At 48.8% G+C, this 23,349-nt stretch overlaps 1 protein-coding gene across 19 annotated transcripts in view; it reads left to right on the top strand.

The window, feature by feature from the left end:
• Window positions 1-23,349, top strand: part of PPARG (peroxisome proliferator activated receptor gamma) — a 218,285-nt gene that overhangs the window by 114,586 nt on the left and 80,350 nt on the right. For 3 of the 19 annotated variants that reach the window (XM_006077448.4, XM_044933444.2, XM_025271895.2), the window contains one exon: window positions 9,243-9,704. The exons of 14 other annotated variants lie outside the window; for them this stretch is intronic. In XM_006077448.4, coding sequence (XP_006077510.1) covers window positions 9,243-9,490 — 248 coding nt within the window. In that variant the 3' untranslated portion in view covers window positions 9,491-9,704. 19 annotated transcript variants of the gene reach the window in all.

The raw sequence follows: 23,349 nt of genomic DNA, 5'->3' as shown, positions 1-23,349 counted from the left end.
CCAGGCAGCCTTCCAGACTGGCACAAGCTAGCCACGACACTCAGACAGATCCTCTTCGAGTGAGGAAGAGTGAAACCGGTACCGGCTCCAGAGGCCAGCGCAGGTGGCAAGGGGAGAGAGGCTGCCTGGGGTCCCACCCGCCACCCCCCAGCCCGTGGACCAGGAGAGGCAGGAGGGGCGGTGGGAGGCTGTGGACTCCCCAAACCCCCTCACTCTACCACTTACTAAATGTGTGATTGCACACAGTTACCTGCCGGAGCCTCAAATTCCTTATCAGTTCCCTAAGTAAATAACATTATGTGAAGCCTCTGGCATGATGCCTGGGACATGGTTGGCACACATAAATGCTCCTTTTCCCTCTTCCCTTGTGCGATATAATTTAAAGTAGCTCCATGTGATCCTGCCAGTCAGATTGCTTGAAATTTCACTAATAGTGCTTCTTAAAATCCCTTAGTACCATATAAATACTCCTAGGGAGATAACAGCTAATCTCTTTATCAGCTATCATTTTAAGGGGATTAGCTGTGGATTGAGAACAAAACCCCAAGGGAGAAAGATACTGGGGAGAATGGGTGAGGGGAGAACTCTGGGCCCTGCTGGCCCCTGAAGGAGGTATGGACCAAACAGGAGTATGTGTGTGTGGCGATGGGGGGTGGTGGGTTAGTTGCGGAATGCTGTAAAGTCTGGGGGGACATTATGTGGTGAGAGGTCATACTTAGCAGTTGGAGGTCACACCTGTTTTGAGATCACAGGTTCTTCTCAAAGATGTTGGCAAGGACAATGTGGGGGAGGAGGGGAGAGGTGCAGAGAGCTAATTCTTGGCCACCTTCTATTTTGTTGACTCCCTTTGGTTTGCTCTTAGCACTTCTAGAGGTTGAGGAAGCAAGGAAGAGTCACTCAATTTGGAGCGTGAATGTGTCAGGCTTGATGGAGAAGAAGAAATCATTCTTCATCTTTGCACTCCAGCCTGGTTCCTCTGCCCCCGCTTCCTGGTTGGAGCTGGGGTGGGACACAGAAGGGGAAGAAATTGACCTGCATCCCTGGGCTTGAAGGGAGTCAGTAGCTTCCCTAGTCCAGACTCAGAGAAGGGGAGCAAACCCCAAGGCTGAGTTTCACTTGAATGACCTTGAATGTCCAGAACAAAGGGACCCAAACACCCTGTGAAAGGAGTTAGAAAAAGACAGGACTTCCCAAGGGCAGGATTGAAGTCTCCAGTCCCATTTCCATTCTGAAAGAGCTGGAGATAAAAGAGGACCCACACTCCCTTCACTGCAGGTGCCCTCAAGAGATGAAAGAGCTGTGAACACACAGAGGGGGCAGCCCCGCCCACCTTGTTACTATATGCCTTTGTGTTCTGGGTTGTAGTCAAGGAGGTGGCTTTTGGAGGCAGCAGTCAAGCGTTTTGAGATGAGGGGACTTGGTGTGCAGTTGCTACTTAAAGGGCAGGTGAAAGAAGGTAGGACCTGGGCGTGGTTTCGTGGGGGTGGTCTTCCCACCCTCCATCCTAGCCAAGTCACATGTGTCATTGCTGCGTCCTTGGTGGTTATCATTTGGACACAGAGAAAGCATTCTTGAACTGCTGTCTAACAAGGATGTGTTAGACCATGAGCCCCTTCAGGGGGAAAGCGTCTACCAGCAATATGTGCCTCCATGGCTGACACACTTGCCCCAGATGGCCTGTGTCTGCTCCGTTGTTTCCTTTCCCCATAGCAGTGATTGACCACGTTTCTCCCCACATCATCCACTGCTCACACTTCTGATCACCGTAGGCTGGCCTTACTAGGGTTCCTGCCACTGCATCCCCTGCAAGGTGTGGTCCCAGGAGTGGAAAAAGAAAGCATCTAGAAGGCAGAGTGAGGAAGGGAGCAGTTAAGGGAGAAAGAATAGCAGAGCTACAGAGAAGACCCAGGGGCAGCAGAGAAATGAGAGGAGCAGAAAGGTAAGAAGAAAAGAGGCGTGTTGGACTGTACTGTTACACAAAACAGCTGGAAATGGCTGACTTTGCACGTGTCAGATGCTGCGCCAGGCACTTCTTGTCTCGGGACTCGTTTCATCCTCTCGTCCACACTGTGCACTGGATTACTGTCAGGTCTCCCACCTTCCAAATGAGGGAACCAAGCTACAGAGAGGTTCAGGAACTTGCCCAGGGTTACCCAGCAAGTAAGCTTTGAGGTTGAGATTCCAGATGCTTCTGAAATCAGTGATGTTTGTTCTTGGCTTCCCGTCACCTGGAAGTTTTTAGAAACGACAGTCACACCCCAGGCCAAGTCAGTCAGAGTCTCTAAAGAGGGGAGCCAAGCATTCATTTGCGTGTTTTTAATTTCCCCAGATAATTGCAGTGTAGAGGCAAAGTCAAGAATCACTGCACTCAGTCAAGCCCCAGTTCAAATTTAAATACAAAAAGAACCCATGTGAAAATTCTCTTAGGTTTTTTTTTTTTTTTCTTTTAAAGGTAGGATGGTAGGAGGCAGTTGCTACAGGTCATGCCAAAGTTTGCCAGAGACAAACCTGGATGAATGCAGAGGTTTGCCTAGTGGTCCCCATGATTCTGATGGTTAGGTCAGGAAAGGGCCACAGAACCCCAAGTCCATCTCTAAGGAAGAAGTGAATGTGGGCACCGGGGCTTCTTTGTTTCATAATTGTTCTGAAACAGTCTTGCTTACACGCATTCAACTACAAGAATGAGAACTTGCCCCAAACTCCCAACATGTGTCAGGAACCCTTATCTCATGCTCCCGAATTTCTGCTCTACCAGTAACAGCCTAGAAACCACCCCGTCTCCCAGCTGCACAGATGCCACCCCACCCCTGCTTACACTCCAGACACTATCCCTGTGGGAACTGCCTCTACCTGAACAAACACAGAGACCAGCGCTATGTTGTAAAGCTCCTTTACCTGACTCCTTCTCACCATGGCCGTAAGGAAAGAAACACCACTGTTGCCTTAAAGATTAAGGCAAACCCAGAAAGATAAGATGATTTGTCCACAGTCACATGGAGCCAAGTGGAGGACAGACGGGATCAAGTCTTCAGTTTCCAAATCCACTGCTGTTTAAAAAAAAACACACACTTTTTATTTTGTATTGGGGTATCGCCTATTAACAATGTTGTGATAGTTTCAGGTGTGCAGCAGAGGGACTCAGGCACACATGTACACATATCCGTTCTCCCCAAGCTCCCCTCCCATCCAGGCTGCCACATGACGTTGAGCAGAGCTCTGTGTGCTCTATATACAGTAGGTACTTGTTGGCTATCCATTTTAAGTATAGCATCCACTGCTCTTTTTTAACACACCTGTGTACTTAGGAAGCAGTGGAATAAAGGAAATTGGGGAGGAAGAGGAAGTGAAATGCCAAGTGTGAGCTCCCTAAGGAGCCCCACCTCCCTTCACTTTCACCAGAGCTCAGTTCTTTCATTGCCTTTGGATCAATTTACCACTCCCCAGCTAGCAAGACTTCTTTTTCCTAAATGTACTGGATACAATCCTTTTCTGATTCGTCTCTGTCAGAAAGCCGATAGGAAAGAACTGGGAATATCGTAACAGCAGCAATTAGAAAAGAAACAAAGCCATCCACTTTGGTTTTTCTCACCTTCTTCAGGAGACACCGCCATGGCCATCTGGTCCCCTAACTAAGATGTCTCCTGAGAAAATGTGGGGTAGGGAGATGCCTGGCCCAGGTGGGCAGAGAATTTGAATCTGCTTCCGATAAGCTCTTAACAGAACCAGATCTGGAGAAGATGGGGGCTTTGTAGATTTGCCCGCAATCAACAGTGTTCTGTAATCAATTCCAGCGCTGTGTGATGGGGACCGGAAAGCTTTCTTTTCCCAATTCTTTGCAGCCTGGGGAGTAGGAACCAGTAATTGACTCCAGCTTCCTTGAAGGTTGGGTCCTGGAGTCTGAGTCAGCACGCACTTTGCCAAAAGGGCTTTCTAGGCAATCTAGGGCTAGCGAAGTGGGGTCCCTTGACCTTGATCCTCTTCCAGACCCCAACTCTAACCTTCAGCAAGGTGAAGGGAGAGGACCTCAGAAGGTTTCTAAGAATGATACTTTAGCAGGCCCTGAGCTGAGGGGAAGGGAGAGGGAAGAGAAAGGGATCCAGGACAGCTGGGTCTGTAGACAGGTCCCTGTGGCACTTTTGTGCTCCCCAACTTAGCTCAGTAGGGGTTCAGGTATGAATGGAAGGAAACTGGAAGCAAAAAGACAGCAAGGGGAGCAGAGAAGGCCTTGGAGCCAACTGGAGCATAGCGGGTGAGGGCAAGCCTGCCACATCCCTTTTGCTCTTAACCCTAGGGAGTGCTGAAGACCAAAGGAAGCTTTTCTAGCTTTCCAAATTAGCCAAGTGCTCTAAGTTTAATGTGTGAGCCTGTTAATGTGCTTTTCTACTTGGATTTTGAGTAGAAAATTCCCCCAGTTTTGTTATGTGAATCTTGTAAAGGGAATTACAAATAAGAAGAAAGCTTAGAACTCTTGAACTAGGGTCTTAGAGATCCCCTCTCTAGTCCATTCCTTTTCGTTTACAGAGGAGAAAATCGAGGCGCAGTGAACTTCATCAGCCTGCCCAGGGTCACAGAGCCGGTTAGTGAGAGTTGCTAGAAGCAGAGCACACCACTTTTCCCGCTCTCCTGCACTCTGTCTTTGCCTTGACTGAGGCCCAGTAAGGGCGACAGCGGGACACATCAGTAAATGATCTAACTCGCCACTAGAGAAAGCATAAATCAGTGGCCACAAAATTTCAGCCGAACTTCATCTGTCACATCATAAAAAAAAAAAAAAACTTGCCAGGGAGAGGCTTGAAAATCCAAACCAGATCCTTCTCCCCTCATAGAGGCAACAGTTCCACAGCACTGCGCTCCAGCCAAATGTTTCCAGCAAGCCCCGTCAGCTGCATTTGTGGCTTTAGCTTGTTTGAACTGTCATGATAAATGAAACCTGGTCAATTAACATCATCTCCTCTGCAGAAGTTTTGACCCCACGGTTGCTGCTCTGGAGGAAGGGGACAGGGGCTAAGCAGTCAGGGTGTCCGTGAGCAGAGGGTTCTGCATTAAGAGTATGGGGTCCCAGCCCACGGGGAGCCACCCTGACACTTCCACACAGAGCGCTGCCGCTTGCAACGCACAAGCGTGTGCCGTCCAGGCCTTCAAAATCTGGCGCATCTGTTCGGGGGGAGGATTGGCAGCCATTGAACCAAAGGCACCCATCCAGGATCTGTTCTTCCTTGAAGTGTCAAGGGGTTTCGTTATTGCATAGCAACTGTGAGAAAGGATGACTCCTCCAGGGGCGTGAGTCTCTAGGCCAGGACTGAATCATCTGTTTCATTCTCAGAATCAGAGATTCTTGCTGATGGCTCCAAAATTAAATGCTAAAATTAAAAAAAAAAAAAAATTACTGCAGTCAATGGGATATGTTAGAGAAGTTAAGGGGGAAAAAAAATAAACTACAGGTAACTTTCTGTCTGTAATTTTAAAAAGAAAAGAAAAAAAAAAAACAAGAGCATGTTTAAAGTTCTGAAAATCCCACCTGAGACCATTGTGTCTCACCTCAATGGATAAAGGTTACTCAAGTTTATTTGATACAGGAAAACCCTGTTTCCGAGAGGCTTCTTCATTGTGTATCGATCCTTCCTTTAGGCTTGTTCACCAACCAGAAGAATTGTAGTTTTCAATCCAGGACTCATAGCCAGAACAGCCTTCTCACTCATTAACTCAGTCAACTGAGTGTTTCCTGTATTTCCACTGGAGCCTCAGAGATGATCAAGACATAGTCTCTGCCCTCTGATCCCTCATGGCCAAGTAGGGGAGATAAACAAAAAAATCTGTACTATAATACAACATAGTGAAGTGAAAGTGAAGTCGCTCAGTCGTGTCCGACTCTCAGCGACCCCATGGACTACGGCCCACCAGGCCCTCCGTCCATGGGATTTTCCAGGCAAGAGTACTGGAGTGGGGTGCCATTGCCTTCTCCGTTAACAGCGGCTAGGCATATTATATTTACTTGGAGCTGGACATACTAAAAGTTAAGAGTATAGTGTTTGGAATCAGATTCAAATTTCAGCTCTGCTGTTTACTATCAAGTGGCAGTTCTTGGGCAGGATTTCTCTCCTTTTTCTAATTAAATCTTCATTTTCCCCTCCTTAAAGCATTGACCTCATGGAGTTACGTGGAGATTAAACGATGTGTTGTATACAAAGCCCTTTGTACAACTTTTGGGAAATGATAGCCACTCAGTAAATGTAATCTCCTAGTATAGTAGCAGTTGAGGTTTTTGTAGGCACTACACAGTCCATAGAAAGGGGATTGGAAGAACAAGGGAGAGGAAGGGATGATCTCCAGAAAGGCTTCAGGACATAAGGACACAGGCAGGGTTTTGAAGAGTGAGCTTAAGTCAGTCGGATGATTAGAGGGAATGTGAGACTGCTCCCAGCAGGAGGAACGGAACTGCCTAAGCACAGTTATGACAGAACACAGGATACTTGAAGGACTCGGTTTAGAAAGAGCTTACTGTGGCTGAAGCAAGGGAACAATGATAAATGGAGGCAAGATGATGAGGGACATTAAAAGGGAGGTAAAAACTCTCATACAGTGCTTTAGTTTACAGGGAAGGGGAGAAGAGTTAAAAAGAAAGAAGGTGAGTGGCCTTCAAGAGCTAAAATTTGAATCAATATAAAATATCAAGTGAGTATCTTAAATGCCATACATAGTCTCTGCACCCCTCTGCTGAGTTTTAGTGAGAGAATCTTATATTCTCACCACAATGCAACAAACTCAGAAATTAGAAAAAACAGAAACACTCAGCCTTTCCACTTGGAAATCTAAAAACATGTCTCTAAGTCAAGTGAAAGTCGCTTAGTCATGTCCAGCTCTTTGCAACCCCATGGACTATACAGTCCATGAAATTCTCCAGGCCAGAATCCTGGAGTGGATAGCCATTCCCTCTTTCAGGGGATCTTCTCAACCCAGGGATTGAAGCCAGGTCTTCCACATTGCAGGCAGATTCTTCACCAGTTGATCCACCAGGGAAGCCCATCTCTAAATAACTCTTAGATTAAAAGTGAAATCAAAATAGTAAAATAGACTATTTAGAAAAGAACTGTGAGAGGATGATTTACCAAAGCCTGCAGGGTGAAACTGTTTTACCCCATAGGTTTTCACTCAGAGGAAATTTTAGAGCTTTAAACTCATCTATCAGAAAACAAGAAATACTGAAACTAAATGAATTAACCATTCAACCCAAGAAATGAGAAAAAGAAGGAAAAAATAAATCTAAAGAAAGTTAAAGAATGAACTAGCTAAATTGAAAACAAAACACAGTTTTCAAAAACAGAGTTGATCAGTAAAACCAAAAGTTGTGCTTTTTTAAAAAGCATAAAATAGATGTGGAACATGTGGAGCTTTTCAGTCGTGTCCAACTCTGTGACCCTATGGACTGTAGCCTACCAGGCTTCTCAGTCCATGGGATTTTCCAGGCAAGAGTACTGTTGTGGGTTGCCATTCCCTTCTCCAGGGGATCTTCCTGACCCAGGGATTGAACCTGGGTCTCCTGCATTGTAGGCAGACGCTTTACCCTCTGAGCCACCTGGGAAGCCCCATAAAATAGATAAGCCTTTGGCAAATAAAAATTTTAAATGAGAGGATACACAAAAAGCATTCAATTAAAGGAGATATAAATAATAGAGATTCAGATTCTAAGAGAACATTATGTACAACTTTATTCTGATGTAAATTACTAAAATTTTCCTTTATAAGTAGTAGAAAGCCTGAATAAAGTAAAAGCTATAGGAGGAAAGTTAAAGATAGTCACATATTTACCACCAGCCTCAGATGGTTCTGCAAATGAATTCCAAGAAACCATCAAGGAATAGATAATCACACATAGAAATAGAAGGAAAATGTCTCAACTCCGTCTGTAAGGCTAGTTAATATTTATTACCAATAGACAAGGGATGGCTCACAGAAAAGAAGGCTCTGAACCAACCTCACAAATTTCAAAGCCCTAAAGTAAAATATTAGCAAATGAATGTAAGAGTATAAAGAAATCTATGAATGTAATTCACTACACTAGATTAACAGAAAACCATGTGCTCATCACTGTAGATAGAAAAACTTACAAACATTTGATGAAATGCAACAAAATTCCTGATTAAAACACTTTAAAACTCTGGGGGAGCCAGGAGAAAAACCTACCTGCCATAATCTAGTAAACATCATGCTTGTGATAAGCCATTAGAAGCATTTCCCTCAATGTTAGGAATAAAATAAGAATGCCTCCTGACACTACTATTATTTAATACCATTTTAGAGGTATTATCCAGTGCTGTATGACAAGAAAAAGAAATGAGAACAAACACTGGAAAAGAAGAGAGAAATTTAAACTACGATTATTTGCAGATGTAATTGTCCAAAGTTTTCTAAAAATCCATGATAAAAACTATTTGGATCCACAAGAGTGAAATTGGAATAGATTCAGTATAACAAAATCAATCATTTTTTTCTAAACATCAGCAGGGATACATTAGAAAATGGGATGAAAAAGAAGTATAGAATTCAAGAAAGCAGAGAATACTAGAACATATTCAAGGATAAATCTAAAAAGATCTACATGAAGCAAAAACATTAAGAACTTAAAAGTAATTTAAACTCACCATTTAAAAGTTCAAATAAGGAAAATATAAAGAAGAAAGTGAAAATTACCTGCAACCTCTCTAGTCAGAAGAAGCCTATGTTAAAATTTGGTCTGTCCTTCCAAAGTGTAACAGTATTTGAAAATACTGTCTCTTTGAAAATGCATGTGCTATATTAAGCAAAAAGAAGACAAAAGTTTGTTTTCAAAGTGTGTTTAAACTTGTGATAAGAAAGTAAGTAGAGGTGATAAAACATAGACTCATCAGGAAGAAACAGAAATTGAAAATGAGATTTCTGAATGAGTAGAAACATGCCAGCAGAAAAGTCCCCAGTCTGGGGAGATGATTGCTTTGCCACTGCGTTCTGTCAACTGGTCACACAGCTTTAGTCTTGGCCAGGCAGAGAATGGCCCTGGAAAAGAGCTCTGATAGTCTTGGCTTGCATTCCATTCTCCTTGTATGCAATTCTTGCCTGCTATCTGCTTACCTTCTCTCCAACACGCTATTTTAGAACCAAAGGAAAACCAATAAAATGTGACTCATTGGCTGAATATGCCTCAGATGTGGGACCAGAGAATTTTGTAACTCAACCTCCTGTTCTGTCTTCCGTTTCTGCTCTCCCAGACCGCCCAGGTTTGCTGAATGTGAAGCCCATTGAGGACATACAAGACAACCTGTTGCAAGCCTTGGAGCTGCAGCTCAAGCTGAACCACCCCGAGTCCTCCCAGCTCTTTGCCAAGCTGCTCCAGAAAATGACAGACCTCAGACAGATTGTGACAGAACACGTGCAGCTGTTGCAAGTAATAAAGAAAACAGAGACGGACATGAGTCTCCACCCACTCCTACAGGAAATCTACAAGGACTTGTATTAGCAGAGAAGTCCGACCAAATTCACTGACAGCATCTTCCTTCTCCCAATTGCACTATTATTTTGAGGGAAAAATCTGACACCTAAAAAAATTACTGTGAAAAAGCATTTGAAAAAAGAAAAGGTTTTAGAATAATAGATCTATTTTATGCATATTGTTTATAAAGATACATTTACAATTTACTTTTAATATTAAAAATTACCACATCGTGAAATTACTGGTCATATTTGAAGACTGAGTCTGTTGTGTTCCCCACCCCACTCTCCAGGATTTTTTTCCCTTTCATTTCCCTTTCATTATTTCCCTTCCCTTCCTTCCATCCTTTTCCATCTTTATTTTTCATTTTCCTTTCTTTCTTAAATACGTGAAACAATGTGGATGGAATTGCTGATCAATTTTCATTCTAAGTCAAATCATTTTTTACTCAATTTACAACTTTTCTGAACCTTCTGTCTGCTTTAAAAATTACAAGTAAGAATGGAACTCCAGGACCAAAAACCGTTCAGAGGATGTGTTTCTTAACCTGGATATACTCATGTGAGGCGTATCCTTAGGCCTACCAGGAATTCAATCTTCTTCCTTAATCTCAAGCAAGATTCTCACTCACCAGCAGCAGCCCTCTAACAGGATACCAAGGCATATGCAAATACCCCAGTGGCAAGTATCAACAGCTAGATGCTGTGGTAACACAGAAGTGTTATAAGACGTGGTACCTGCCAAAGAACTTACCACTGAATTGAGAAGAGATGAATCCTTCTTAAAAGCAGATTAAACTACACAGTGTGTGCCAAATGAATGGTTTGGATGCCAAGTACTATAGGAGTTCAAAGTAACGAAGATTGGAAAAGTCATGAGTGACTATAAACTCATTCAGGTGGGCCTCAAAGATGTGTTGGACTCGGCGATAGGTAGCAAGTGGAAGAAGAGATGTTCTAGGAAAGCAAAATTACAGGAATAACAACAACAAAAGGAAACAAAACCAAACCAAAACACGAATGAGGGATAAGGGCCACGTTCTGTTCCCGATGTATGTAGAGCAGTTTTGCTACATTTTCCTGCTGGCTTCATTGGGATCACCTTGCCCAGGGAGCTCTGACTTTTGTGACCTCAAAGGCTAATTATCTTGTTTAGGTAAAACATGCCTCCCCAGCAAAACAGATGGCATGTTCCCTAAAAGCAGAGACCTTCTTGGCACAGGGAACAGATTAGTTGATTGCAGCCACCAAGTTCATTAGCGTTGCTTAGCCATGGACAACATGATGACTTTGAAGCACGCTTCATCAGCAGTCTATGCTGAGGTCTCTCTTCTCCAAGATAATTGTTTCTGCTGACCTGAATTATCCCCCTAACGCTTCTCCCTTAGTTTAGGCTTCCTGGTGTTGATACTAAAGAGAACATGACTTTACACTTGAAGCTTTCAGTTCAAATCTTTCCATCCTTTATCCCAAAATAAACAGATCTCCAAAGAGTCAGGTTAGGGAGGTGAGTCCTGACCCCAGTCCTAAACATGCAAGGTCCCTAACCCTTTAGGAGAGACAGCTTCAGAGCTCAGACCTTTAGAACCAAAGACGTGACCAGGTCATCCAGGGACCCTGGACCAAGCTCATTATGTAAATGACATCAGAACATGGCAAAGTGACAAATTCGATCCATCATGACAGGTTCTTTTTCCTTCTTTGATGCCAAGCAGCCAGTGGCTTCCCTACTGTTCCTTGTGGAGAAAAAGAGAGTGTGTGGGCAGTAGACAAGGTAAGGATTCCACCTCCGGGGAGACCCCTTGTTTACAGGAGGGCTCGAACAAAGAGCCTTTCAGCGCTGCCCTGCTGGTCCAAAGCCCTCTCCGCGCCCTCGGGGCCAATGCAGGGAGGAAGGGAGCCGCTCTCAGCTCTCTGGCACTGATGGTTAGCATTAAACAGCTTTTAAATCCTGGCAGCTTTCAAATTCCCATCTCTCTGACTTTTTCCCTGTGGTTTGGACCATCATTCGCTAAATATTTTACGACACGTCATAGGCAGGCTCCAGAGCTCCCGCTCCACTCTCTGGACTCCTTTTTCCCCCCAGGATGATTCACAAGTTCATCATCAACAAATGTATCAGCAGTTATTCATAGCACTTTCTCCGGACACAAACACACTTAGGGATTTGTGTTAACAAAAATAGGAAGAAAAGTTAACTGTGGTCAAGAGCCAAAAGAACAAGAAAGAAAAAGCGTTCGAGGCTCCCACGAGGGCCCTGCCCCAGCACCTGGCTCCTCTCCCATCCTCCCGTCTCCCCCCTCTCCCCACCCCCCGCCATCTATGCCATGGAGCGCAGGAGCGGTAGGGCACCCAGGGCAGAAACCGTGGCTGCACACACCCTGCTTCTCTAGACACGACCAGAAACGGGAGTGATCCAAGGGCTTCTTTTTTTTAAGGAGTGGGTGAGGAGCAAGAGGACTGGGGTCTTGGGAAGCATGGGGCCGGGGTGGGGGGGGGTGGTGCGGTGCAGAAATGGGATGGTCAGCTGCATCAGCTCCGCTGAGCACACCAGGGCTGGGGAGTTGCTCCTGAATTCCAGTGTGTTTTCCATGGTTCCCTCGAGGCTACCAGGCGAATCCTTCTTGTGGGCAGGCCCGAACTTGCTGGATATGCCCTGCGGTGAGGTACTGATAAAAGCAGGGCAGGGTGACAGGGGTTGGGAATCGCACCCCCTCCTCCCCACCCCCGGGTGCCTATTCCTTCAGAGTCAGGTTACAGAAGTGAGCCCCTAGAAATGTAGGATCCCTGAGCCTTGAGGAGAGACCGCTTCTGGGCTCAGCCCTGTAGAGCCACAGACAGTATCACATCCACCACGTGGGGACCTGGGGTGGGGGTGGAGCCGCCTCAAGAAAGTGAACTTCAGCTCTGAGTCCTGAGAGAAGGAACCAGAGTTCCTTTTCAGGAGGATCATGTCGTTGGTTTCTCCTTCCTCTTCCTACAGACTTGCTGGAACAGTGGGGCTTACAAGACAAAGGGCCCAAGATGCCTGTCTTCAGTAGGTGGGCCAGCCCTCCTCTTCCCCCACCCCATCCTGGTCCTTGGCCCCCAGCCCCTGGTTGCCTCCATTCTCATGATTCTCACTCTTAGTCTCTATACATCCCTGGCCTTCACTCTGTGCTTGTACATGATGGGTGTCCCCCCCAACCCGTCCATGTGGAGATGCCTGTGATGGGGCCCCACCCTGGAGGGTACCACAGTATGGCAATGAGGTCAGATGCATCACTGCAATTCAGCCCAAGTGATGAACTGCCTAGAGGTGGGAGAGGGGGTCCACAGGGACCCTCCAAGGAGCACGGAAGTGCGATCATACAGAATGTGTTCAGAAAATGAGACGTCAGGGACCCCCGAGCTAGTGTCGGGCATGAGATGAGAGTGGCTGAGTCGGTGTCAGGCTGGGACAGCCTCATGCACCGTGCTGAGGACCGCATCTGTCGGCAGCAGGGATCCAGGGGATGTGGTCGGACAGTAGAGGGATGTGACCAAATTTGCATATGGGGGAAAAAAAATATCTCTAGAGGCCAGTCTACACGCCTCCAGTGGCGGTCCAGCCCTGAACAGCCACCTGAAGGGGCAGGAAGCTGTCTCCCTTCCAGACCCCCCCAGGGATTTTCCACCTCATAGACCCAGCTCTGCCCCTGGGGTCACACATACCTGGAGGTCCTGACTCACCGCATTCCCTGGGGTCCGGTTACAACCATTCGGCTGAAGGACCCTGCCACCCTCCCCGTCACTGTTCCCAGGAGCCCAGCCTCACACCCGCCTCACCACAAAGTTCCTGCACCTTGATGAGGGTTGTTTCTACCCCACCTGCACGTCCTATGCCCATATCCACACGGGCTCTGCGTTTGTCCTGGAATTCTGGAAAATTAGAGATGAAGGGATCAACCAACTCGGTTGACAGATGAAAACCCTGAGGGTCAAAGAAATGAAGAAACATGACCAGGGTCCTAGGAGGCTAGGATTAATTTACTCAAAGAATTTGAACTCCACAGGTTAACCAGAGAAGCTCAGGCGGACTAGAAGCTAGTGTGGGTGTCTGCACCGGTGGGCAAAGGACAGGGAAGCACCCGAGTCCTGCGAGGGCTTCTTGTGCCGATCGAGAGATTATCGTTTAAGTGCCGTTTAAGTCTCGCGTAGGTCACTTAGGACTGTGTCTGGCACATGGAAAGCGCAGCTCTTAGGGGAGACGATACCCTCGTTTTTTTTTTTCTTGATGTTTTGTGTTTTGGCAGCGCCTCGCAGCATGCAGGGTGGTTCTTGAGCAGAGATTGAATCCAGGCCTCTCCAGCAAAAGTGCCAAATCCGAACCACTAGGCCACTAGGGAACACCCCCTTGTGTGGACTTTAGTGTTAGGCTGACTTGGATTAAAACTCTAACTCCACTGCTTACTGGCTCTATAACCACATGGCTTTTGGTCAATCTCTTAACCTCTTTAGGCCTTAATTACTTCATATGTAAAATGGGATCATAATACCCATCTTACAGGGTTATCACGAGGCTTAAACATGGTCGTAAGACACTTCACTTGGTTTCTTGGCACATCTTAACCAGTTAATCTGCGTCAGCTACCAGTAACACCATTGCCCTTGTTATTATTAAAGTGCCCTTCATTATTCACAGAAGGCATCCTGGGTCCACAGGACAGGCTCTTCCTGTTCAAGTATCCAGGCCCTACCTGGATGTCCTAAAGCCAGGTAAAGAGATTGGATTTCTGCATTTGACAGTACCATAAGAATGGGTTCTCTCAGAAGCATCCTGCCTCCAATCCATAAGTACTAGGAGAAAATAATTATTTGAAACACAACCACTATGTTTGGATTTAGAACAAATGCCAGGATGAGGCTTAGGAAAACATTTTCTCCAGAAGTAGTGGGACTTTTCTCTTGTGACTTATGCTCCTAATTTTAGACTAATATTACATAGTTTGCATTTCCAGAGGGGTTATAAAGTATAAGAAAATTGCTAATTTAGGTCTGTAGGGAGTGGGCCAGGATATTTCCATCCCCTCTGGGGTTTTGTAAATATGTTCCAGGCCAAAAGTTCCCAGGAAGAGGGTCCTTCCTGGGATCTGTGTAGTGCCATGGGCTGGGCTTAAGGAGGATCTGAGTGACTTTCTGCTGGAGCTGGAAAACTGTGATCCTCTGGCTGAGTTCAGTTCAGTTGCTGAGTCGTGTCCAACTCTCTGCGACCCAGCACGCCAGGTGGACTGCAGCACGCCAGGCTTCACTGTCCATCACCAGCTCCCAGAGCTCAGACTCATGTCCGTTGAGTCGGTGATCCTCTGGCTACTTGTCCACAACCCTGGAGGCCAGGAAGACCATCCAGAGTCTCCACTATCAGTTTGAGGCTCAGATGTGCCACATTCTAGGTGTGTAGCCTTGGGCAAGTCACTTTCCTCTCTGGGGACATAGTACCTGGCCTCTAGAAGCCCCTCAGAAAATTACATCTAATTCATTCATCATGAATATAAAGGAATGAGTGGGTCTCAGTTGCCCCATCTGTAAAATGGGAATGATAGTACCTAGGTACATGCCTTACAGAGTATCAGAGGAAGGAAGCGGGGCAGGCCTGGTCACTATTATTCACAGATAAGAAAGCGAGGGTGAAGGAGTTAGCCCAAGGCTACAGAAAAGATAGGGAGGCGCAGAGCTGAGGCTAGCCCTTCAGCCTTCTGAGGCCCACCCCATCTAGGCTTCATTTATAGGACAGCACTTTCTTGGGCTCCAAAATCACTGCATACGGTGACTGCAGTCACAAAATTAAAAGTCACTTGCTGTGACAGACCTAGACAGCATATTAAAAAACTGAAATATCACTGCTGCAGAGGTCCAGATAGTCAAAACTGTGGTTTTTCCAGTGGTCATGTACAGATGTGAGAGTTGGACTGTAAAGAAGACTGAGTGCTAAAGAATTGATACTTCTGAATTGTGGTGTTGGAGAAGACTCTTAAAGAGTCCCTTGGACAGCAGGGAGATCAAACCAATTGTTCCTAAAAGAAATCAACTCTAAATATTTATTGGAAGAACTGATGCTGAAGCTCCAATACTTGGGCCACCTGATGCAGAGAGCTGACTCATTGGGAAAGACCCTGATGCTGGGAAAGATTGAAGGCAAAAGGAGAAGGGAGAGACAGATTATGAAATGGTTAGATAGCATCACCAACTCAACAGACATGAATTTGAGCAAACTCCAGGGGCTAGTGAAGGACAGGGAAGACCGGAGTGCTGCAGTCCATGGGGTCACAAACAGACACGACCTAGCAACTGAACAACAAAGCTGGCTTTGGAAAAACCAAAGGCAGTATCGCCTGGTTGACAGAGCACAAGCTTAACAGCATCAAAGACTAACGTTTGAATGTTGGCTCTGCCATTTACAAGCTGTGCAACCTCAGGTAGGTTGCTTCCTGTCTCTGGGCCTCAGCATCAACATCTAACTTGTGGAGATCCCAATCCCTATTGGTTGTTGTGAGGATTAGAGGTGGTCACATATGGGGGGCACACCTAGAGTTCCTAAGTGATTTGAATCTTCTTTTTTTTTTTTTTAATTTTTATTATTTTTGGCCGCGATGGGTCTTTGTTGCTGTGCTCGGGCTTTCTCTAGTGGTGAGTGCAGGCTGCTGTCCGTTGTGGCGGCCTGGCCTCTCATTGCAGCGGCTTCTTTTGCTGTGGAGCATGCGCTCTAGGGCGCGCAGGCTTCAGTAGCTGAGGCACACGGGCTTAGTTGCTTCAAGGCATGTGGGATCTTCTTGGACCAGGGATTGAACCCTTGTCCCCTGCATTGGCCAGCACATTCTTAACCACAGGACCACCAGGGAAGTTCCTCCCCACCTTTTCTTAAATTTTGACCTTACCCACGGCATGGGGCATCTTAGTTCTCTGATCAGGAATCAAACCTGTGCCCCAGGCATTGGGAGTGTGGAGTCTTAATCACTGGACCACCAGAGAAATCCTCACCCCCCCCCCCCCGCTTTTTTTTTTTAGTTTTGAAAATTAAGATTTATTTTGAAAGGTACCATCCTGATGCTGGGAAAAATTGAAGGCCAGAGGAGAAGGGGACGACAGAGGATGAGATGGTTGGGTGGCATCACTGACTCAATGGACATGAGTTTGAGTAAGCTCTGGGAGTTGGTGATGGACTGAGAGGCCAGGGAGGGCCTTTGTGACCCCTGCAGTCCATGGGGTCACAAAGAGTCGGACACGACCGAATGCCTGAATTGAACTGATGCAAGTGTGGGCTCTTGAAGTTAGAAGTATTAACTCCTAAGCAATTAGAATCTTCTAAAGACAAGTACCTCCAGCCTCACACAGCTTACTGCCTCCTCATCCCCACTGGGGCCTGCTGGTGACCAGATGGTTTCTTCTCAACCAGAGCGGGAATCCTGCCTGCAGCCTGTTAGGGTTCTGACAGTGATCCGCCCAGGCCCTTGGGAAGGCGCTTTCCCTGAGCTTCACTTTCCCCGTCTCCACAGTCAGAGGTTCCGTCTGCACTTTCGCTGAGCCTCAGTTTCCCCATCTGCATAGTCAGAGGCTCCTTCTGTCCCCGTTTCGGCCTCTGCAGCCGCAGGACCTGAGAGCGGAGGGCGGGGCGGCGGCCCGGCCAGCCGACCATCAGAGCCTGCGTTCCCTGCGGCCCGGGCGGCAGCCAGCGCTCCTTTGGGCGCGGGCCGCTCCAGCGGAGGGGGCGCCGAAGAGGGCCGAGGGCTGGGGCCGCGGAGGCGCCGGTTCCCACTCGGCGCTGCGGGGAGGGGGCCGTTGTGCTGAGTCAGCGGCTGGCGGCCCCGCGCACGCTGGGGCTCCCTGGCAGCCTCGCGTGCCAGCTGAGCTTCGGCCAGGAGCCCCCGGCAGCCCCGCTGCGATCGCCGCCGCTGCTGCGGGAACCGGGCTCCGAGAAAGCCCTGGCTTCCCGGCCAGGCCTCCCAGGGCTCCGGGCACTACCGCGGTTGGTGAGGGAGCGGCCGCCAGGCCTGCCTCTGCCCTCACTGCCGGGTCCCCTAATGATACTCATTACTGCTCTCCAACGCCCATACAGCCTTTCCTTATAAACCGCTCTGCAGACATTCACCCCTTCCAGAAACCCAGCGCGGTAGTTGTTGAGCCGGGGCCCACAGCAGAGAAACAGGCTTCGTTCAAAAGGCACCATTGTGTGTGTGTGTGTTAGTCGCTCAGTCCTGTCCGACTCTTTGGGACCCCATGGGCTATATAGCCGGCCAGCCTCCTCTGCCCATGGGATTCTCCAGGCAAGAATGCCGGAGTGGGGTGCCCTTCCCTTCTCCAGGGGATCTTCCTGACCCGGGGATCGAACCCCGGTCTCTTGCATCGCAGGCAGATTCTTTACCATCTGAGCTATAGGCAAGTCCCTAAAGGCACGGTTGGGGACAATTTATTCTAGTTTGGGACAAAGTTGGGGGAGTGAGGGAAACCAATGAAGGCTGGTGAGACACCCCAGGGCTAGCCAGGGCAGACACCCCGAGGTGGGGGGACAGGGGTCGTTACTAGAGCCCAGGAGAGGCAGCCGTAGAAGGGGGGCTCCCTGCAGGAGGGGAGGTCCAGGGAACTGAGTGATCCCATCCCTGTGTCCCCCAGGTGGCGAGAGCAGCTGTGGGCGGATAACCCCCTCCATCCCATTCTCCTCCCATCCTCCCACCTCAGTCTCCAATGGGCCACATCCTGCCGGAAGTCAGAGAACAAAAGAGCCAGTAGGTAGGACTAGGAATCCCTCGATTCAGCCTCTGCACCACAGGCAGGGTGGAGAAGGGTGGGGGTGACTCCGCAGGGCAGGCGGAATCCAGCACGGGTAGGAGGTGTTGATAAACCCACGATACTTGAAAAGGAAGCAGAGACTCTTAGGTCTGAAGTCACAGAACACTTAACTGTCCACTCGAGGACTCAAATTCTGGTGTGTCCAGCTCGGCGCTGGTTCTTTCCACTGTATTCAGCCAGCTGTGGGAGCAGACCGAGGGGACCAGGGCAAGAAGACTGGAGGGCGGAGGTATTCAGCATCTCCTCACCAGGGGGACCAGCCTCATCTCATGGGTGCTTCTCACCAGTTTCCATCACATCCCCTGGCTGCTGAGGAGGGTAGCCTCAAGCAGCCCATGCATGTTTTATCCTTAATGTAAGCTTTATAGTTTGCTCCACCACATATATATAAGTCATGAGCTGTACTTAGTTGCTCAGTTGTGACCGACTCTTTGCGACCCCGTGGATTGCAGCCCGCCAGGTTCCTCTGTCCATGGGCATTCTCCGGGCAAGAATAATGGAGTGGGCTGCCATGCCCTCCTCCAGCGGATATTCCCAACCCAGGGATCGAACCTGCATTGCAAGTGGATTCTTTACCGACTGAGCCACCATAAAATATATATATAATTTGTTTTTAACTGGAGGATTATTGCTTTACAATGTTGTATTGGTTTCTCCCATACAACAAGGTGAATCAGCTGTAAGTACACATGTGTCCCCTCCCTCTTGAACTTCCCTCCCACCCCCACCCCACCTCATGCCTCTAGGTTGTCACAGAGCACCCAGCTGACCTCTGTGTATTATACAGCAACTCCCATTAGCTGTCTGTTTTACATATGGTAATGTGTATGTTTCAGTGCTTCTCTCTCAATCCCACCCTCTCCTTCCGCTGCTTTGTCCAAAAGTCGTTCTCTACATCTGCATCTCCATTCCTGCCCTGCAAATGAGCTCACCGGTTCCATTTTTCTAGATTCCATATATATATATGTTAATATGCAGTATTTATGGGGCTTCCCTGATAGCTCAGTTGGTAAAGAATCCACCTGCAGTGATCGACTTGGGTTTGATTCCTGGGTCGGGAAGATCCCCTGGAGAAGGGAAAGGCTACCCACTCCAGTATTCTGGCCTGGAGAATTCCATGGACTGTATAGTCCATGGGGTCACAAAGAGTCAGACACGACTGAGCGACTTTCACTTACACAATATTTGTTTTTCTAACTTATGTCACTCTGTATAACAGGCTCTAGGTTCATCCACCTCAGTAACTAGTTTAAAATCACTTAAAAGTTACTTAATTTATTTCTACCTACCCCAGAAGTTCAAGGGAAAAAAGTACCCTCGAGGGACTGGCGCTACACTTTTTCTCTGGCTTCAGGTGCCCTTAAAATGAGGCTGTGTACCACAGAGAAGTCCTTTAGGGAAAGAGGTTCTTTGCCCAATGTCACACAGCTAATAATCATACTCAGAGTCCCACGGCCTTGCTCCCTGCATGGCTGACACAAGGGAAATCTGGCCAAATGAAGCCCAGGAGAGAGTCTCAAAAGGGGGGCAGGCCACCAATAGTCCGCCTGAGAGGGAAGAGATTTGAGCTCAGCGTTGGCACATGTCCCCTGGGTTCTCTGTCCCCAGCTCTGGGGACACTCAGAAAAGCCAGAGGAGGCTCGTGTCCTCGAGGAGGAGACAGGCATAGAATCGAGCTGTGTGGGTCCCACCTGGCACACGTCCAGAAACAGAAGGGCTGGGAGGCAGGCAGCTGGGTGTCGGAGCCCCAGCCCTGCCCGCTTCTTGGCTCTGTGACCTTGGGCAAGTCCTATAACCTTCCCAGGTCTTGGGTTCCTCTTTTATAACTGGGCAAACTCTCACCTACCTCATAAGGCTACTGGGAGGAAGCGTGTGATGACACGCGGCAGCATTCGCATTGACAGCATGTGGATTTGGTCGTCATCTCTTCCGATAACAAGCCCTAGGCTGGGGGCCCTGCCGCCACGGCTGGCTGGGACAGCCACTTTCTCGACCAAAAGTTGCACTTCAACCCGACGTCAGAAGAGGTTGTCTTAAAACTCCTGGATGATCTGAGCTCTGTGGTTTCTGTTGCCATGGAATTGCAAGAGAGGTCAAACTCTGCACAGGGTGGGGGTACGGAAGGCTTCATGGAGGAGGTGCCTTTTGAGATAGACTTGAGAGGATTTATGAGGGTCGTCCTGGCAGGCAGGGGAGGGTTGTCCAGGGCAAAGACACATGGCGTGTTGGGAAGGGTGAGTGTTTTGGTGTGGCTGGAACAGAAGTAGGGAAGGAGAAATGGCTGGAATCTAATTACAGCGGGGCCTCTACTTACAGATGAAGGGGTTCGGACTCCACCCCGGGGGTAGCACAGAGCCGTGGAGATCTCAAGCAGAGAGCTGGCTGATGATACAGTCACGCCAGCCACCCCTCTGTCAGCCAGCGAGGAGATGGGACATGATGGGAAGGTGAGGAGACCTCCAGAGGCTGTGACGCTCATGCGACAAGAGGCCTGAAACGGGGGCAGGGATCAGCCAGGAGGACAGGATTTCAAATCTGGGAAGCAGTCCAGGCTCGACTTCCTAGGGCGACAATAGGGGGTGGTTCGCAAGGTTTGACCTGGGGGACACAGTTCAGGGAAGGGATGTTCTTTGTTGAGATGAGGGCTTGTTCTAGGTAAGGAACACAAATCCTGTTCTCGAAACACTGCAGGTGGGAACTTGGCCATCATCGGGCAGGGAGGGCTCATTAGCCGTCAGATGGATGGGTGGGCGTCTGCTGAGTGTGGGGAGGCGGGCTGGGAGAGTCACATAGGTGCGATGGAGGAGAGTGACGACAGTCTCAGGACAGCGGCAGGAAAGGAGGCCAACCAATAGTCCAAGTCTGTCTGACTCCCTAAGCCCTGTTTTCCCTTCAAGGTCAATAGGAGGTTTGACTTTCTCTGTTTTCTCTTATCTGTTGGTTCGGTAATATTTATTGAGTACCTTCTATGTGGGCTTTCCTGGTGGTTTAGTTGGTAAAGAATCTGAGAGAGACTGGGTTCCCTGTGTTGGGAAGGATCCCTGGAGACGGAAGCAGCAACCTACTCCAGTATCCTTGCCTGGAGAATCCCATGGACAGAGGAGCCTGGCGGGCTACAATCCATGGGATTGCAAAGAGTCGGACACGACTGAGTGACTCACACTTTCATTTTCTATGTGCTCTGGGCTGTTGGAGAGATAGGATTTCATCCAAAGGCCAGTTCTTCAGAGTTTCTAGTGGACAAAGCCACAGGCCATCCCATTTCTCCTGACAGTGACGGTCGAGGACGAACAGTATTCTTTGCATTTCCTTCTCCCCTCCAGGAGCAGGGGTAGAGGCTGCAAGCACGCATGGACCCTACGGGCATCCCACGGGGTGTCTGCACAGACATACCAGCTTATAAGTGCTCGTCTCTGACTCCTTTCTCGGGCTCAGTTCTTTTCCCACGACAAAACAGAAACCTCCCCTGAGCGCCTAGGTCTCCTTCTGGAGAGAGTTTTATCATCAGGAAGCAGTGGCCCAGACAGATGGCGGGGCCCAGGCCCAGAGTCCTTTTGCTCTAAGATTCCTCTGCCTGGGTTTCCCAGCCCAGAGGATGTGCCCTCCAGCCTGTCCCTGGACCTCAGCTGGAGCCCCAAACTAGACTTTCCGTGGTTGAAATTCAGCTCCTGATTTGACTTCCTGGGTATTCTTCCCACCCCAGTTTTTCCAGGACTGAAACCTTGAGGGGCCTCAGTTTTCACATCAATAAAATGGAGGTGATTGCCCTCCATTATAAGATGGCGCAAAGCTGTTTGGAGGATCAAACGAGGTAATGGGAGGAGGAAGTGCTTTACAAACCCTATAAACTAGAAATCGTGGGGGCCACTGAGTTACTGCTACTCTTTTTAGAGCCGTGTCCCCAAGTGCCTCCCTGAGTTGGGCCCCAGGCTCTTGAGACTCCAGCCAGACGCTTGGGTCTCAGGTGAGGAAGATAAAGCCCAGGAGCTAGGGCTCCACCCCAGGGAATCAGCTTTGGTGCCTGGAGCCATGGGAGCCCCGCCTCTGCCCAGGTTTATGAGCGCAGAGGAGGTTTACATTGTGACTAATGTCCCATCTCGTTCCCGGGGTCACCCCTACCTGCTGGGCAGGAAGTCCACAGGACTCAGCCCCCCTTAATCACCGCCACCTCCCTGTGACCCGCCTCAATCACGTCTCTTTACAGTCGGGCAGAGCCGGCTGGGCCTCCTCAAACTTCCATATCTGCACCGGGAGATCACTGATACGCCTGACGGCGTTTGCTCGCCTCCACGCCCTGGGCCCAGCATTCCGGGAGTCACGCAACCCCACGGGCCGGGGCGGAAGCCACCCCCACAGCAGCCAGGCCCAGGAACCTCCCCAGCCCAAGAAGTACATGAACCGGGCCTTTCTTCACCGCCAGCTGGCCGGCCAGCCCTTCTGCCCGGCACCCCCCTGACACACACACACACACACACGCATACACACACACACACACATCTACCTTCTCTCTCGGCTCCGAGGATCTCCAGACCCCAAATTTCTCCTGCTGGAGAGGGAGGAAGTCGCTAACCTGATGACCACTCCAGCCATCCGTCCATCATTCACTCACCCACTCATTCGTTCACTCAGGGCTCAGAGAGCATCTGCTCTGAGCTCCGCCCTGTATGCTGGTGGCAGAGATGAATGACCAGTCGCTGCCCTCAGGGAGTTCATAGTCGGTATGGGAAGGGGGCCCAGGGTACCATCTGGAGGGCTGTTGCAGCAGAGAAGCCCGGGAGCCCCATCACGTCCCTCCTTCATCCTCACCTCCCGCATCCTCACCTCTTGCCTGCACCTGGCCACCAGCTTCACCTGATGCGATTTGCTGGGATCTTCACGCCCCTGGGAGCAGCCCGAAGCCAAGGGTGATGGGTTGTTGTTCAGTCTCTCAGTCCTGTCCAACTCTTTGCAGCCCCATGAACTATAGTACTCCAGGCCTTCCCTGTTCTTCACCATCTCCCAGAGCTTGCTCAGACTCATGTCCGTTGAGTTGGTGATGCCATCCAACCATCTCCTCCTCCATCTTCCCCCTTCTCTTGCTCTCAG

Source organism: Bubalus bubalis, chromosome 21, assembly GCF_019923935.1.
Source record: "Bubalus bubalis isolate 160015118507 breed Murrah chromosome 21, NDDB_SH_1, whole genome shotgun sequence".
Taxonomy (NCBI): domain Eukaryota; kingdom Metazoa; phylum Chordata; class Mammalia; order Artiodactyla; family Bovidae; genus Bubalus; species Bubalus bubalis.
Note: the sequence above shows the minus strand (reverse complement) of the source record. Positions and strands in the feature narration are given on the sequence as shown.